Source organism: Rhinatrema bivittatum, chromosome 2, assembly GCF_901001135.1.
Source record: "Rhinatrema bivittatum chromosome 2, aRhiBiv1.1, whole genome shotgun sequence".
NCBI classification, from domain to species: domain Eukaryota; kingdom Metazoa; phylum Chordata; class Amphibia; order Gymnophiona; family Rhinatrematidae; genus Rhinatrema; species Rhinatrema bivittatum.
In genome coordinates, this window is record NC_042616.1 from 127463938 (window position 1) to 127481480 (window position 17543).

A 17543-nucleotide genomic window follows, 5' to 3' on the forward strand; every position below is an offset into this window, starting at 1 on the left:
TTATGCCGCTACAGACTTGTAACAATGCTTAATGTATATCACACTTTTCTGGCAAACGGTACGTGATACAGACATAAATGCATATTTGTGTTCAGCTTGTTAAAATCTACGTTTCACTGAAGGTTGTGGAGGAAACAAAATGTTCCCAGAAATGTGTTTCAGTGCTATCATAGCACATTCCCTTCCTACTGAATGTGAGCAATCTACTCCTTAGAAGAGACCCACAGAGAGGATGAGCCAGCTGCAGTATGTTGGACAAGTCCAGGAACAGGACATCTCCAAAGAAGGAGAGCCATTTACAATGCAGAAGTGAGTTTTAACTGCATGAAGCCAATCTGATCCATGGGAAAGAAAAGTCAGCCACAGTTTGCTGAACAATCAAGGGAATCCTTGGTGACACTATCCTGCAGTGGTCTGTTATTCTCAACTGCAGAGCTCTCATCAAAATGGGGGAGAGGGGGGGGTTGACCCTAAAGAAGCAGACTTGTCCTGAGGAATTAAACCTAATATTGAAGAACTTAATCTGAAAAAGAAGCAAAAAAATGATACAAAAATTATATATTGGATATTTTATAGAATCAGAGAGAAAAGCTATGGCTTTGAGTGGCAGTGTGGTTGTCTGGCTGCTTGACAACCATTTCAAAAGTTATCAAGTCAGCTTGGAAGGCTGCGTTCATTGGTGCTGGACATCACCTATCTGTGTGAATCTACTGAGACTGCTTGTTATTATAGAATCAGTTTAAACTGAAAATAAAGGTTCCTACATTTATTTATTTATTTAAAGTCTTTTCTATACCGTTGCTAAGTTATATACCATCGCAATGGTTTACATGTAGGCACATAAGTAAGTATGGAGTGAGTGTACTATAGTACATTCTAACAGGTGCCATTAAGTTTCGGTTACATTAAATCATAAAAATACGTAAAAATGTTTAGTGATGTAGGTTCTGGCCAGGTGTACCTAGAAGGTACTTTTACAGGTTAAAAAAAATCACATTTACTGTGTTATATTATTACATTTATTGTGTACTCAATTTGTTAAAATATTGTAATGCACATTTATGAGAATAGTGCTGTGTGCCGGTGCTCTTCTGTTTATTCCAGTGTATTTTCTATTCTCCGGTCTCTTTATAAAAGGCTTGTTTAAAAAGCCATGTCTTTAGACTTCTCTTGAATGTTTTGGGGTCTCTGTAATCTGATCTCCAAAGGCATTGTGCTCCAGAGTGTGGGTCCTGCTAAAGACAATGCCCTTTCTCTTACCTGGGTTAGTCTTGCTGTCTTGACTGAGGGAATGGTTAAGAGAGCTTTGTTTGCTGAACGAAGGTTCCTGTGTAGTACGTGTACCCATAGTGCAGTGTTTAGCCAGTCTGCTTTTTCATCATGTATTAGTTTATGTATGGTGCATAGTGCTTTGTATTTTATTCTTTGTTCTATGGGTAGCCAGTGAAGTTCGGCCAGAGTTTCAGTTATATGGTCTCTTCTTTTTCTAGTTAGTATTCTCGCTGCTGTGTTTTGTAGAATTTGAAGCAGTCTTATTGTTGTATTTGGGAGTCCTAGAAAAAGAACATTACAGTAATCGGTACTGGCGAAAACTAGTGCCTGAAGCACTGTTCTGAAATCTGCAGGAGTTTGTAACGGTTTAAGTTTTCCGAGGATCATGAGTTTAGCATAGCCTTTTTACTTTTAACGATATGTGTTTTAGATTCATTTCGGGGTCCATTATTATTCCAAGGTTCCTTACTTTTTCCGTTAGTTCTATTTTCTGGTTGTTTATGAGTATAATTGGGGTTTGAATGATTTCGATATTTTTTCTAAGTGTAGAAATTCCATTTTTTCAATATTGATCACTAGTTCCATTCGGTTTAATAGTTGTTTTATGATGTCTAGGTACATGTTAGCTAGGTTTAATGTTATTTCTATTCTGTCGTCAATTGGTAGAATTAATTGAATATTATCTGCATAGATGTAATGTATGATTCCTAATCCTGCTAGTAGATGGCATAATGGAAGCATGTATGTGTTAAAAAGGGTTGCGGACAAGGCTGATCCCTGCGGTACACCTGTTTCAAGATTGAATTTGTCTGATAGTGTGTTGTTGATCTGAACTTGAAAGAACCTATTTTTTAGATATGAGCTGAACCAGTTTGTTTCGTTGTGTAGTCCAATCTCTTCTAGTCTTTTTAGTACAATTTTATGGTTTACTGTGTCAAAGGCTGCTGCTAAGTCTATCATTATTAGAATGTATTGTTTTCCACTATCAAAACCTCTTAGAATGTTGTCTGTAAGTGAGAGGAGTAGTGTTTCGGTACTGTAGTGTTTGCGAAATCCATGTTGTGACGGATAAGGTAAGTTATTGTTATCAAGGTGTTCCGCTAGTTGTTTCTGTACCGTTTTTTCTATTAATTTGGCTAATAAGGGTAGATTTGAGACTGGACGGTAGTTTAGGATCAAGGGGTCACTGTTTTTTTTTCTTTATGATTGGTTTTATAATTGCTCCTTTTAGTATATCTGGAATTGTTCCTTCTTTTAGGGATAGGTTTATAATCTTAGCTAAGGGTGGGGAGACTGTGTTGGCTGCTTTTTTTTTTTATGTCAAATGTTGGTATTGTATCGATTTTGTGTGGAGCCAGGTTTAGATTTTTTTAGCATAGATTCTACTTCTAGCTCTGATATTTCAGTGAATGAGGACCATTGAGTAACGTCTTTTTTTTGATATTTCATTTCTTGTTTGGTGTTTGGAAGTTTGGATCTTAAGTTTGTAATTTTGTCACTGAAGAACTTAGATATTTAGTTGCATTTTGATTCAGAAGTACAGTAGAGAGTCTCAAAAGTCAGAATATCGGTATAAAACTGTTGTGCAAAACAATAAGATGCAGAACATTAATCAATATGAAAATCTCTAACATAATACTATTTACAAATAGTTTTACAATTAATTAGCATGAACACCCTGTCTTAAGTAATAGGTACATCCATTTGTGGTCAACAGAAAAAAAAAAAGATGAACCAATTTCAAAGACTGTGTCACATATGGGGCCATGAGGCAGCTGTACAGAGCAGCTGAAAAAGTATTTAATTACAAAAATGTATTTGGCAGTAATATGTTCTCTGGGAAACTTTCTAAACTGACTGGATGTTAGGACTACTTCCTGAAAAGACATTATAGCTGTCTCAGACTTCAAAAGTCTGGTTATGGGCAAATATACGAGTATATGCTATTTTAGAAACCTCAAAATACACATAAATCAGGGTCCCCGAGTAAATTTGTATGTGTAAAAAGGGGTGGGCCAGGGGCGTTCCTCGGTGGGGTCAACATTTTTGCAAGTAAATTTCTATTTTATAAGCAATTTATGTATGTAAATTTGACATCGTACTTGCATATATTCACTCTTGCTCAATATATCTGGATTAAGTGATTATAAATGTCTTTAAAATGAAATATGACTGGGTGGGGGAGGGAGGTTGAAGCTGAAGAGCCAGAAGGGCCTTGATGACAAGCAACTAGACTGGGCGAACTGGTAAGACTAATTGGTAAAACTGGTAATTTCATTGACGTGCATGTTAGAAAATCTTGCTACTTAAAGCCAATTTATGGGGGGTAAATTTGTTTAAAATACTGTGTTAAATCTATTCACATTATCACTTTAAAATTAGATGTAAAACTATGTGGGTATATCAGTTATGCAAACTTATCGGGCTAATTTTTAAAAGGGGAGGGATTGGGGCAGAGTCAGGGGCGGGGACTCTCTACCTGAGTAACATCAAGCTAGGTTCAATCTCATCTGTGTGTGAGTTTCCTCACTTTGGACATCAAATCTTCATAAGAGTGTACTGTTCTGTTCGTAGGTGGGCCTCCTATAGTAGCATAAATAGCTAATTACTACAAGGGCCTTGTAGATAGGCTCTCTCTTATTTTACCATAAAACATGCCCTTTTTTATATCACATGCAATATTTACTGCTTTTTGATAAATATAGGCCTAAGTCAGATTGCTGGATAAATCTAAAAAGTGCTACTTCTCCGGCAATCTGATTTAGCCGGATAAACAGTGCTTTTTAGAATTTGCTGCTACTTAGACGGAGACATTGGTATTTATCCAGATAAGCGCTGTTAATTAGGCAGATAACCTTGAATTTATCCGGAAAACTGCAAAAATGAATTTGTGCATTTTTTACATGCATGCATGTCTTCCTGGATACATGTGTGCATATTTTGGAACCTGAGTACATCATATACACACAGATTATAAAATACCGAGCAGTTTTGTGCGCACTCGCATGTATATGGGTGTGTACTCATGGTTTAAAGTTATCTTCCCTATATAACAAATTTGACAGCTGCTTATTCCTTGTCCCTTATCCAGACCTTAGCATTTCTCTTTTCACCCCACTAATATAGTTCTTATTTGGTGCAGTTTCAAATCGCTTGTTTCCCACAAAGTAATCTGGTTATGGGCATGGGGGAAACATTTAACTACACATTACAAAGGCGACTGTGAGTAGCCTGTATAGGTGCAAAATACATGGGTACTTTTACTGTTTATACTATGTAGCTAACTTTCAAAGGGAGACTACATGGGAGAAAGCAAAATTGCTTACCTTGTAATATGTGTTATCCCAGGACAGCAGGATGTAGTCCTCACATATGGATGACATCATTGATGGAGCCCTATTGTGGAAAACTTTCTGTCAAAGTTTCTAGAAACTTTTGACTGGCACTCTGAGCATGCCCAGCATGCCATGATATTCTCTGCCACAGGGGTCTCCCTTCAGTCTTGTATGTAGCAATAAGCTTTAGCAAAAATAAAATAATAAAGAGTATGGGACCCAACTCCGCGGAGTGGCAAGTGGGTTTCATGAGGACTACATCCTGCTATCCTGGGATAACACCTATTACAAGGTAAGCAATTTTGCTTTATCCCAGGACAAGCAGGATGCTAGTCCTCACATATGGGTGATTAACAAGCTATAAGCTGAGTCATTTTGTAGTTAAGCAACACTAAAGTATTGTTGGGAAAAATGAGGCAGCCAAAAATCACAGCAGGTTAGATGTAGGAGTTGGGATTATACTGGAAACAAGTTCTTTAAGTCAGATTGTCCGTATGCTGAATCTTGTTGTCCTTCTTTGTCCAAACAGTAATGAGCTGCAAAGGTGTGAAGAGAACTCCATGTTGCTGCTTTACATATATGTCAAGAATTGGCACTGAACGATAGTGTGCTACTGAGGTTGACTTTGCTCTTACTGAATGCGCCTTTACTCGCCCTTGGAGAGGAAGGCCTGCTTTATCATAGCAGAACTGTATGCAGTCTGCTAGCAATTGGAGAGAGTATGTTTACCCACTGGTTTACCCGGTTTGTTTGGATCAAAAGAAACAAAGAGTTGAGAGGATTTCCTGTGGACTGCAGTGCGTTCTAAGTAATATGCTAGCTCACGTTTACAGTCCAAGGTATGTAAGGCCCGTTCTCCTTGGTGAGAATGAAACCTTGGAAAGAATGTGGGTAAAACTATGGATTGGTTCAAGTGAAATTCCATAACCTCCTTGGGGAGGAATTTTGGATCTGTTCGGAGAACCACTCTGTCATGTAGGAATTTTGTATAGGGTGAGTACGTGACAAATGCTTGTAACTCACTAACCCTTCTAGCTGATGTAATGGCTATAAGGAAGATAGTCTTCCATGTGAGAAATTTAAGATCACAGGAAGTCATGGGTTCAAAAGGAGAATGCATGAGCCTCATTAAGACCAGATTCAGGTCCCATTCTGTGACTGGTGGCCGAATTGGTGGTTTAAGGTGAATTAAACCTCTCATAAATCTACTGACAAGAGGATGTATGGATATTGGTGTATCTCTCATCTTGTTATGGTAAGCTGAGATTGCACTTAGGTGTACTCTGACAGATGAAGTCTGGAGACCAGAGTCAAGATGGCATAAATAATCTAGTAGAGAAGTTGTGGGGCAGGAGAAAGGGTCAATACTCTTTTGCATGCACCACAAAGTAAACCTTTTCCATTTCGAAGAATAATTCTTTCGTGTTGAAGGTTTACGTGAAGCTATAAGCACTTGAGAGACATTGGTTGAAAGATTGAGTGGTTGTAAGATCAAGCTTTCAAGATCCACGCTGTCAGGGATAGGGATTGAAGGTTGGGATGGCGCAACAGACCCTGATCCTGAGTTATGAGAGTAGAAGCTACACCCAGGCGAATTGGATCTCTGATAGAGAGGTCTAGAAGTGTGGGAAACCATACTTGTCGAGGCCAATACGGGACTATGAGTATCATGGACCCCTTGTCCTGTTGTAGCTGTCTGACTAAATGGTTATGAGCGGTATCGGAGGATATGCATTTAGAAGGCCTGAGTTCAAAGGGTGAGCAACGGCATCATTGGCTGGCTGGTGTTTCTGCCTGTGCAGAGCGCAGAACTGGTCCACTTTGTGATTCAGGTGTGATGCAAAAAGGTCTATCGTTGGTTGCCCCCAACATTGAAATATCTTGGTCGCTACTAAGGGATCCAGGGACCACTTGTGTGGTTGGAACTGACAACTGAGTCGATCTGCCACTACATTGTGAATGTCTGCCAGTAAAGTGGCCCGGAGAAACATTGAGAGTTTTAGGGCCCAACCCCAAATCTGTGCGGCTTCTTGACAGAGGAGATACGAGCCCGTACCTCCCTGTTTGTTGATGTACCACATGGCTACTGTGTTGTCCGTTTGGATCAGAACAGTCTTGTGCGAAAGGCAGTCCTTGAATGCATGCAGCGCATAACGTATAGCTCGAAGATCCAGGAAATTGATTTGAAATGTCGCTTCGAGTGTCGTCCAAGTACCTAGAGGCTGGAGTTTGTCTATGTGAGCGCCCCAGCCCAAGGTGGACATATCTGTAGTTAAAGTTATCTGTGGGACTGGTTGCTGGAAGAGCAGGCCCTTGAGCAAGTTGTCCTTGTTCGCCCACCAAAGTAGAGATGAACGCAGCTGGTGGGTTACTTGAATTGGAGAGGATAGTGGTTGAATGGCTTGGATCCATTGTGATCTTAAAGTCCATTGGGTTATTCTCATGGCTAGTATTGCCATAGGAGTGACATGAACTGTTGAGGCCATGTGGCCTAGTAAAGTTAGAAAATGATGAGCTGTTGCTTGTTTCTTTGAGTGTAGCGAGTTTGCTAATAGGGAAAGTGTGTCTGCCCGATCTTCGGGTAGAAAGGCTTTCGAAAGTATGGTATTCAATTCTGCTCCTATGAATTGAAGCAGGTGAGACGGCGTTAGATGGGACTTTTGATAATTCATGAGAAAGCCCATGGAGTGAAGTAGCGTAATTGTTCGATTGAGAGACGCCAGAGCTCCTTATTGATATTGACTTCTGATGAGCCAGTCGTCTAGGTAAGGGAAGACGTGTACACTGTCCTTGGGTAAATGTTCTGCTATCACTGCTAGGCATTTTGTGAATACTCTGGGAGCTGATGCAAGTCCGAATGGTAGTACTCTGTACTGGAAATGCTGATGACCCACCAGGAAGAGCACATACTTGCGATGAGGAGGGAATATTGGAATGTGAGCATAAGCATCTTGAAGATCCGAGAACAAAGCCAATCTCCTATTTGCAGAAGTGGAAGCATGGTGCCTAGAGAAACAATCCTGAATTTTTCTTTCAGAAATTTGTTGAGATTTCTGAGGTCTAGGATGGGACGTAGGCCTCCGGTGTTCTTTGGAATGAGGAAATAACAGGAGTAGAATCCTCTGCCCTGCTGAGTCCATGGCACCGGCTCTACGGCTCTGGCTCTCAGAAGGGTGGATAATTCTGCTTGTAGATGAATTATGTGATTTTCGCTGAGTGAAAGAGGTCTTGGAGGAGAGTCTCTTGGAATTGAGAGGAAACTGAGTTCGTAACCTCGAGATATTATTGAGAGTATCCATTGATCTGTTGTTATCTAACCAATGGTTGTAAAAGGAGGAAACTCGGCCTCCTACTGGTAGATTCGGTTGTGGATTGTGGAGATGGCTTTGGTCTCTGGTGATGGCCTCAAAAGCCTGCAGCCGGTCCGTCTGCAGTGGAGGTTGAGGCCTAGCAGCTCTAGGTTGCCTGGGCTGAGATCTTTGCTGCAGACGAGAAGATCTGCCCCTTGATGTTGGAGGGTAATAATGCCTCTGCCTGTAGAAAGGCCTTAGAGATCCCATCCTAGGAGGGTGGCAAGATCAAGATGCAGCAGAATCCTGCAGAACTGACGACAGTAGACGCAAGGTTTCTGTATGTTCTTTCAACTGGGCCACAGCGTCTTGCACCTTTGAGCCAAAAAGCTTTTCCGCTACACATGGCAAATCAACCAGTTTTTCCTGGACCTCAGGCCTGAGGTCCGAGGCCTTCAACCATGCCCAGTGATGTGCACTTATTCCTGAGGCCGCTACTCTGGAAGGAGTTTCAAAATTGTCGTAAGCGGCTCGGACTTCTTGCTTACCAGCTACAAGCCCTTTATATATTATGGTTTGAGCTGCTTCTTGAGACTGCTGTGGTAATGAATTTGAGAGATCTTGCATCTGTTTCCACAGGTTGCTCTGGTATTGCAAAATATATAGCTGATATGACGCAATCCTTGTATTGAGCATGGCTCCTTGATAGAGTTTCCTGCCCAAGGAGTCCAGGAATCTGTGATCCTTCCCAGGAGGAGTGGAGGAATGAGGTCTTATTCGCTTAGATTTTTTTTTGTGCAGACTCCACAACAACTGATTGATGTGGTAGTTGCGATTTTTGATATCCGGGGACAGATTGTACCAAGTAAGTGGTGTCCACTCTCTTATTTATAGATGGTACTGAGCATGGATGCTCCCAGAGTCTGTGCTGTAAGTCTAGCAGAACTTCGTGGACAGGGATGGCCAAGACTTCTTTTGGAGGGTCCACGAACTGTAGGACTTCCAATGTTTGTTGTCTTGTGTCCTCTTCTGATACCAAAGTAAATGGTATGGTATCGATGGTAGAGCACAGACGATTGCGTCAAATCTGTTCATCAGAAGCTGAAACAACGCTAATTCTGACTGTCCTGGGGCCCCAGGTACTGGCATCGACGGAATTTGTTCCGGTATTGGGCCGGGCATCGCCAATAGTAAAGGCAACGGCATCGACGGCCACTTCGGTATTGGTAATGGCATCGGTGCAGGCACCGGCATCTGTGCGGGCACTGGTATCGACATCTGTAAGGGCATCGATGGCTGCTGGTCCTCTAATGCTTGAAGCACCACTTGACGAATAAAATCTGTCAATTCCTCCTTGATAACTGGTGCAGGCAGAGCAGCTACACGTGGTGGCGGTGCAGGTGTTGTTGGTCCTTCCACAGGGCCCTGTGGAGGTTCGATGATCGGTGCATCGAGAGGAGCTGAAGGCCTGTGTTTCTTGGAGCCGAGGCCGTTTTGCAGTCGATTTCTCTGGGGAGAGAAGCGCCTCCGGGATCGATGGGTGTCTGTGCCGATGGCGAAGCTTTGGTCGATGTTCCGCCGCTGACCATGTCGATGCCATGGATGGAGTCGGCGAAGAACAATCCCCCGAGCATGCCGGACAATGCTTTTTGAGGATTAAACGTTTTGAGACTCCGGCCGGAGACTATTGAGTAGACGTTGACGGGGGAAGGCAAAAGTTGTAGATGGAATAAATGTTCCATCTTTTCTTGGCGGACCTTTTGACCCTTCGAGGTCATTTCAGCACACTTGGGACAGGGCTGTTATGTCGTGTGTTTGACCTGAGCAAAGGACACACTTGAGGTGTGGATCTGTAATGGACATAGTCCTATTACAATTGGGACATTTTTTAAATCCCGTGGCCATATTTTCGCTGACAGCCGTCGATGAAAATGAGAGAAAAATGAGAAAAATTATTTCTACTCAAGAGAGTAAAAAAGAGACTAAATTTACTCACTGGCCGGTGGTAACACGAGAGACCCCGATATGGGAGAGAAATAAATGTTTTTTAAATCTGATTTTAGTCAGACAGTATGTGAGAAAACTCACACAGGCTCCTGCTCCGCGATGCTAACAGCAGCGCAGAAAAACGAAGACTGAAGGGAGACCCCTGTGGCAGAGAATATCATGGCATGCTGGGCATGCTCAGTGGGCTCAGAGTGCCAGTCAAAAGTTTCTAGAAACTTTGACAGAAAGTTTTCCACAATAGGGCTCCATCAAAGATGTCACCCATATGTGAGGACTAGCATCCTGCTTGTCCTGGGATAAAATTAGCTAGTGTGTACAATGTACATTAAAGTGATTGCATACTTTAATGCACTGCACATACTTTGCTATTTGTGCAAGTGGTTAGGGAGACGAGGGGAAAGGGTAAAAACAGGTCACGTGCTGTTTACTCCCCTGAGCTAAACATTTCCAAAGGTTTATTTTTTTTTAAATGTGAAAGTACATGGGTGCTGGAACCCAACACATACTTTTTAGTTGCTCTGAGAGGTGACAATTTAATTGATTTATTTGCTTTTATATACCGACATTCGATCAAGATATCACATCGGTTTACATATAACTGAGTGAATAGGGCAGGTTCTGCCTTATTTTACATTGTAACATGGTAACTTGTCAAGGAAATAAAGAGATGAGTATATATTTTAACATTTATAAGATATTAAGGTAATAGCAATTCAAAGTAACATTTATAATATATTAATATAAATACGGACTTACATCGTATGAGGTATTTTGTAATTTATAACAATTTACATTGCAACAAAGAGACTTGTGTTAGGATTGGAGAGAAATATTTCTGATAGGATAAGACAATATTGGTTGGGAAAGTAGCGTTGGATGAGGGTTAAGGTGGGGGCTTCGGGAGGCTAGCTGGAGGAGGGGAAGGGGGAAGAGACGAATATAGGGAGGTTACATCGGTGGGGCGTGAGCTGAAAGTGGGTGGTGTCGTAGTGGGAGGAGGCAGGAAGGGAGGTTTATTTAGGGGTGTGTGGTGACATCGGGGGTGGGGTGAGGAATCTGGCGGGAAGGTTTCGTTGGTGGAGAGGAGTTGAACTGAGGGGGGCTTAAGAATCTGGCAGGAAGGCTTTTCTGAATAACCATGTTAAGTTGTTTTTTGAAAGCTTGGGTGGAGGGTTCATTTCTGAGAGGGGTGGGAGGGAGTTCCACAGGGTTGGGCCTGCTATTGATATGGCTCATTTGCGGGTGGAGGTTAGGTGTGCTGTTTTGGAGTTGGGGACGGTGAGAAGGCCGGTGTCCGAGGACCTGAGGTTTCTCTGTGTGGTGTATGGGCGTATCGCAGTGTTTAGCCAGTTCATTTCGTTGTATATTTTTTTATGGATGAGGGTGAGGGTTTTATACTGGATCCTCTGACTAATGAGCAGCTAGTGAAGTTCTTTTAGTGTGGGTGTGACGTGATTGCATTTTTTTATGTTTGTGATGGTCCTGGCAGCGGCGTTTTGCAGAACCTGAAGAGCTTTGATGTAGGTCTCGGGGAGTCCAATAAGTAATGAGTTGCAGTAGTGAAGTTTTGAAAAGATTATTGATTGTAGGACTGTTCGAAAATCCTGGGCGTGAAGAAGTGGTTTGAGTTTTTTTTTAATGTTTGCAGCTTGAGGAATCCATCTTTTATCATGTTGGAGATGTGGTGTTTGAGGTTGAGTTAGCTGTCGAGGGTCACACCTAGGTTTCTTGTGGATCGTGTGAGGTTGACCCCTGGGTTCTTTGTGGTGTTGTTGCCGAGGGGTGAGGAGGGGCGATAGTCAGGGATGTGAAGGATTTCGGTTTTGGATTGGTTGAAGCAGAGTGATAGTTGTGACAGCAGTTGGGTTAAGTTCGAGCTGAGTTTATTCCATCTGTCCAAGGTGTATTTGATGGATTTGTTTATGGGGAGTAATATTTGTATGTCGTCTGTGTATACAAAATAGGTGAGGTTTGATTCTGAGAGGAATTTGCAGATTGGGAGGAGGTATATGTTGAATAGGGTTGAGGATAGGGAAGATCCTTGTGGGACACAGTGTGTAAGTGGTACTTGGGTGGATTCCGATGTGTTTATCTTTACGTTGTAGGATCTGTTTGTGAGGTATGATTCAAACCATTTGATTATAGTGTCTCATAGTCCAATTTCTTTGAGTCTGGTGAGGAGCGTTCTGTGGCTGATGGTGTCGAAGGCAGCAGATATATCGAGGAGTATCAGGAGGAATGATTGGCCTTGGTCGTGACCTCTGAGGATGGTGTCGGCGAGTGTGAGAAGGAGGGTTTCGGTGCTGAAAAATTTTCTGAAACCATGTTGTGTAGGATGTTATGTGAGTCAAGGTGATCCGTGAGTTGATTGTTGACTATTTTTTCAATGATTTTTGCTATGAATGGGAGGTTGGAGACTGGTCTGTAGTTAGCTGGATCAGCTTTGTCGAGTTGAGGTTTTTTGATGATTGGTTTGACCACTGCGTTTTTGAGTTTGTCAGGGAATATTCCTTGTTCGAGTGATAGGTTGATGATGTCTGTTATTGGTTTGACAATAATCTTGATGATTAGTTTTAGGGTTTTGATAGGGATGGGGGTCTAAGGGGTTCGATTTCTGTTGATGCCACAGCGGTGAATTGTGACCATGTGAGGTTGAGTGGGAGGATATCTGTTGTGTCAGAGTGGATTTGGGGGGGGGGGGGGGGGATCATGGCTATGATGTTGTCGACTTTGTCTCTGAAAAATTGTGCTAGTTTTTCGCTGGAGATGGTGGTGGAGCTTGACATGGAATCATTCTGGATAGGGTTGAATTGAAATTCATGTATTTTTGTTGCGTAGAAGTTGTGCTTTGCTGTGTTGAGATCTGTTGTGTATTTGTGAAGTAGAGTTATGTATCTGTCTTTCAGGTTTGGCATGGGGGTTCTTCTCCATAGCTTTTCTGTTTGTCTTAGGGTTCACTTTGAGGTTTTTAGTTCTGGGGTATACCATGGAGATTTTTGATTCTTAGAGGTTTTGATTTCCTTTCTTATTGTGGGGCATAGTGTTTTGGCTATATCCGCATTAATGGAGATCCATGAGTTCGTGGCGGAGATGGCATCATTTAAGTTAATGGTCTTTAGAGCTTCTGGTAGTAGTTCAGCGAGGTCTTCACTGGAGCATGGTTTGGTGAATTTGATGATGTGGTTGTTTGTTTTCTGTGGGGTGCTTTGGAGCTGGAGCGTGGCTTGAATGAAGCAGTGGTCCGACCATGGGGTGGGGGTTACTGTGGGTGGTCCTGTTGAGGATATTTTGTTGTTGATGAAGAGTAAGTCAAGGGTGTGGCCAGATTTTTGGGTGGGAGTGTTGATGATTTGGGTGAAACCAATGGCGGACATGGTGGATAGGAGTAGTTCGCTGGTGGGTGATAGGGGGTAGGTATCTATGTGGAGATTGAAGTCTCCTAGTATAATGGCAGGCTCTTGTAGGTTGATGTGGGAGGTGATGGATTCAATTAGGGGGGAAAGGTTGTGCTGAAGGAGACCGGGGGGTGCGTAGAGGAGTAGTATTTGGAGGTTTTTTGATTTAAATAGGTTGGTTTCAAAGGGGGGTGGAAGGTTTATATTCAGACAGGCCAATTTACCCAATGAAATCAGTATTTATTCAAGTATATAGCTTTGAAAATTGCCTTCCACTTGGTTAGACAGCAGATTCTCTCCTTTCCCCTGCAATGTCTTCACAGAGACAATACTACACATAATTATATCCTAGTGGCTGGAAAACTATCACTCTCATCCAGATTGATTTAAACAAGAATTTAAGATAGGAAATTACTCCTGGCCCATTATTTTGCAGTGGTAGACAATGGATAATCACACTAACCCTTAAACTGCAAGGAATGCGTGTACTTTGTGAAACATACCATTTTCATCGTGACCACTAGCCTCTGGTGTGCCTTGTCTCTGGTCATCTTCAGGTGCTTCGGGGTAAATAACAGCTGTATCTCCTTGCTGAAGAAACTCTTCAACATTTGGATCATGGTTTTGTTCATTTTCTGCATCAGAATCACACTCATCTTCTTTTACTAAAAGTAAATAGTGTATGCTTTAATAATTATGAATTCATGGTTTAGGTTTGTATTTTTTTTTTTTTTTAATTTTAGGTATATTCAGCTATAGCTGTGTTTTTTTCATACCCTGTCAAATTTGATTTCAAATCAATTGTGTTGCAAGGATGCAGGGTCAACTGACTATAAAATGTTTTAATTTTAATTTCATTTACTTCTATTTATAGTCCACTTTTATAAATAAAATCTAAAAAACGGCTTACACAATAATTAAAGGACGATATAGCAGAACCAGAAAAGGTACAGAGAAGGGCAACAAAAATGGTAAAGAGGATGGAATGGCTTTCCTTTGAGGAAAGGCTAATCAGGTTAGCGGCTCTTCAGCTTGGAGAAAAGATAACAGTATATGATGGAGGTTTATAAAATCATGAGTGGGGTGGAGTAGATAAAAAGGTAATAGTTATTCACCCTTTCAATTACTACTAAGACTAGGGGGACATATCATGAAATTAATAGCCAATTTAAAACAAATTGGAGAAAATATTTTTTCACTCTGTTTATAAACATTTGATAAAATTAAGCTGTGGAATTTGTTGCCAGAGGATGTGATCAAAACATCTAGCATACTGGGGGGGGTTTAAAACAGGTTTGGACAGGTTTCTAAAGGAAAAGTCCATAAGCAATTAGCAGACAAATGAACTTGGGAAAGTCACTGCTGACCCTTGAAAATGAGCAACAAGGAATTGGGCCTATTTGGGTCTACCTGCTCAGACTGATACCTAGGATTCTGCTGCACATCTCATAACAGGAAAAAATGTGACGAGAGATGTAAACCGCGGTGATGTATATCCTTACGTACTGCGGTATAGAAAAATCTCTAAATAAATAAATAAATAATACACCTCTGCTAATGGATTTACATTGGCTTCTTGCAGTACAACGTGTACAATATAAAGTGGGAATGACTGTTTTCAAACTGATTAGCTCTGTCAAGCTTCCTTGGGTAAATGTCTTGGTACACCTATATACTACCTTAATACTAAAAAAGAATACTATTCCAATAAAATAGAAAAGTTTGCCAATAACCCAAGAACCTTATTCTCCATAGTAACGAAGCTCACAAATGACAAACAAGAATCACCTCAAAGTCTTCCTGAATCAAAATGCAATGAATTAGCTAATTTTTTTAGTGACAAAATATTAAACCTAAGAAACAAACTCCCCAAAAACAGCAAACAAGCAATCGTAATGCAAAAAAGAGATGTTAACATATGGTCCTCATTTATAGAAATATCTGAACAAGAAGTTGAATCAATGATAAAAAATATAAACCCTGCGCCACATAAAATCGATACAATACCAACAACTGAGATAAAAAAGATTACCAATGTAGTAACCCCAACACTAACTAATATCATAAACCTATCCCTAACTGAAGGATTAATGCCAGATACACTAAAAGGGGCAACCATTAAGACAATCATCAAAAAGAAAAACAGTGACCCATTAATCCTCATTCACTACCGCCCAGTCTCAAACCTTCCATTATTAGCTAAATTAATAGAGAAAACAGTACAGAAACAGCTAGCTGAACATCTAGACAATAATAACATACTGTACCCTTCACAACACGGCTTCCGAAAACACTACAGCACTGAGACATTACTTCTCTCACTAACAGACAACATACTAAGAGGTTTTGATAACAGTAAACATTATATCCTTATAATGCTAGACTTATCTGCAGCCTTTGATACAGTAAACCACAAAATACTACTAAAAAGACTTGAAGAAATTGGATTATGTGACAAAACAATAAACTGGTTCAGATCCAACTAAACAACAGGTTCTTTCAAGTCCAGATAAAAAACACATTATCAGAAAAATTTAAACTTGAAACAGGAGTACCTCAGGGTTCAGCGCTGTCTGCTACCCTCTTTAACATATATATGCTACCCTTATGTCATCTGCTGGCAGGCCTAGGGATAATACATTACATTTACGCAGACGACATTCAATTAATTCTACCAATAGACGACACAATTGAAAAAACATTAAGTCTAGCTAACATGTACCTAGACATAATTAAACAACTACTAAACCAGATGGAACTGGTTATCAACATTGACAAAACTGAATTCCTTCACCTTGAGAGAAAACATACTGAAATCATTCAAACACAGATAACCCTAAGAAATAACCAAAAAATTGAGCTAGCCGAAAAAGTAAGGAATCTGGGAGTAATAATGGACCCAGAAATCAACCTGAAGCAACACATATCTATAAAAGTAAGAGAAGGCTACGCAAAACGTATGGTCCTCAGAAGATTAAAACCATTACTTACACCTGCCCACTTCAGAACAGTATTGCAAACAGTTATCTTTTCTAGCACTGACTACTGCAACGCACTCTTATTAGGACTCCCAAGCACATCGATAAGACCACTCCAGATACTTCAAAATACTGCAGCCAGAATACTAACGGGAAAAAAGAGGAGGGACCATATAACCGAAACTCTAGCAGACTTACATTGGTTACCCATCGAATACCGGATAAAATACAAAGCCTTATGCACCATACACAAACTAATATATGATAAAGAAGCAGACTGGCTAAACACAGCCTTACGAGTACACGTTCCACAAAGAAACCTCCGCTCAGCAAACAAAGCACTACTAACAATCCCTTCAGTAAAGTCAGCAAAATTAACCCAAGTGAGAGAAAGGGCTTTATCATTGGCTGGGCCCATACTATGGAACACGATGCCACCCGAACTCAGATTACAGAATAATCTCAAAACTTTTAAGAAAAATCTAAAAACATGGCTCTTTAAAAAAGCCTTCACTAAAGAGTGTGGAGGGTAGAGAATGAAAGTACAAGGTAATGCAGATGAGAATGAATTTAATCAATCCTACTTTTAAGAAGTAATATTTCAAAGCGATAGTAACTCAATAATATACCTGGACTTGACCAACATTACTCAAATAATGATTTTATTTATGAAATTGTAACCGAACTTTATTGGCACCTGTTAGAATGTAATGCTTTTCTGGACGCCATGTCAGGCCTGGGCTGGGAACAACTTATCCAATCCTCTACACATACAAAAGGTCAAACCTTAGACCTGGTTTTTAATCAATTCCAGTTTTTTCTCCAATATCCCGGAAAAAACCAAGATTACTGCAATACCATGGTCAGACCATTATTTAATCAATTTTTCCCTTAATATCACTCATACAAAAACATTAAACAAAAAGGATTCACAATCCATAGTCAAACGAAAGTTCACTACCATAGACACCTTCCTCGATACAGTAGTACTCAATTTACCAACTACACTTGCTCCTAACATTCAGGAAACCATTGATAAATGGAATTCTGCTATTTCTTCTTCATTAAACTCAATTGCTCCTTTAAAAACAATAAAAATACAAGCAAACAAAAAAAAAACAAAACAAATGCTCCCTGGTATACAAAAGCTTTGCATTCATTAAAAACTTCACTTAGAAAACTAGAATGCAAATGGAGGAAGAATAAAACCCCTGAAACAAAAAATGCATATTATTCCTTACTACGTCAATATAATAAAAACATTAA

The 17543-nt window shown here is 40.6% G+C and overlaps 1 protein-coding gene across 2 annotated transcripts in view; it reads right to left on the reverse strand.

The window, feature by feature from the left end:
• Positions 1–17543, reverse strand: part of ZEB1 (zinc finger E-box binding homeobox 1) — a 730328-nt gene that overhangs the window by 296661 nt on the left and 416124 nt on the right. Inside the window, exon 4 of one of the 2 annotated variants that reach the window (XM_029588596.1) lies at positions 13803–13964. The exons of the other annotated variant lie outside the window; for it this stretch is intronic. Within the exon in view, the coding sequence (XP_029444456.1) occupies positions 13803–13964 (162 nt within the window). The remainder of the gene's footprint in view (positions 1–13802; positions 13965–17543) is intronic. 2 annotated transcript variants of the gene reach the window in all.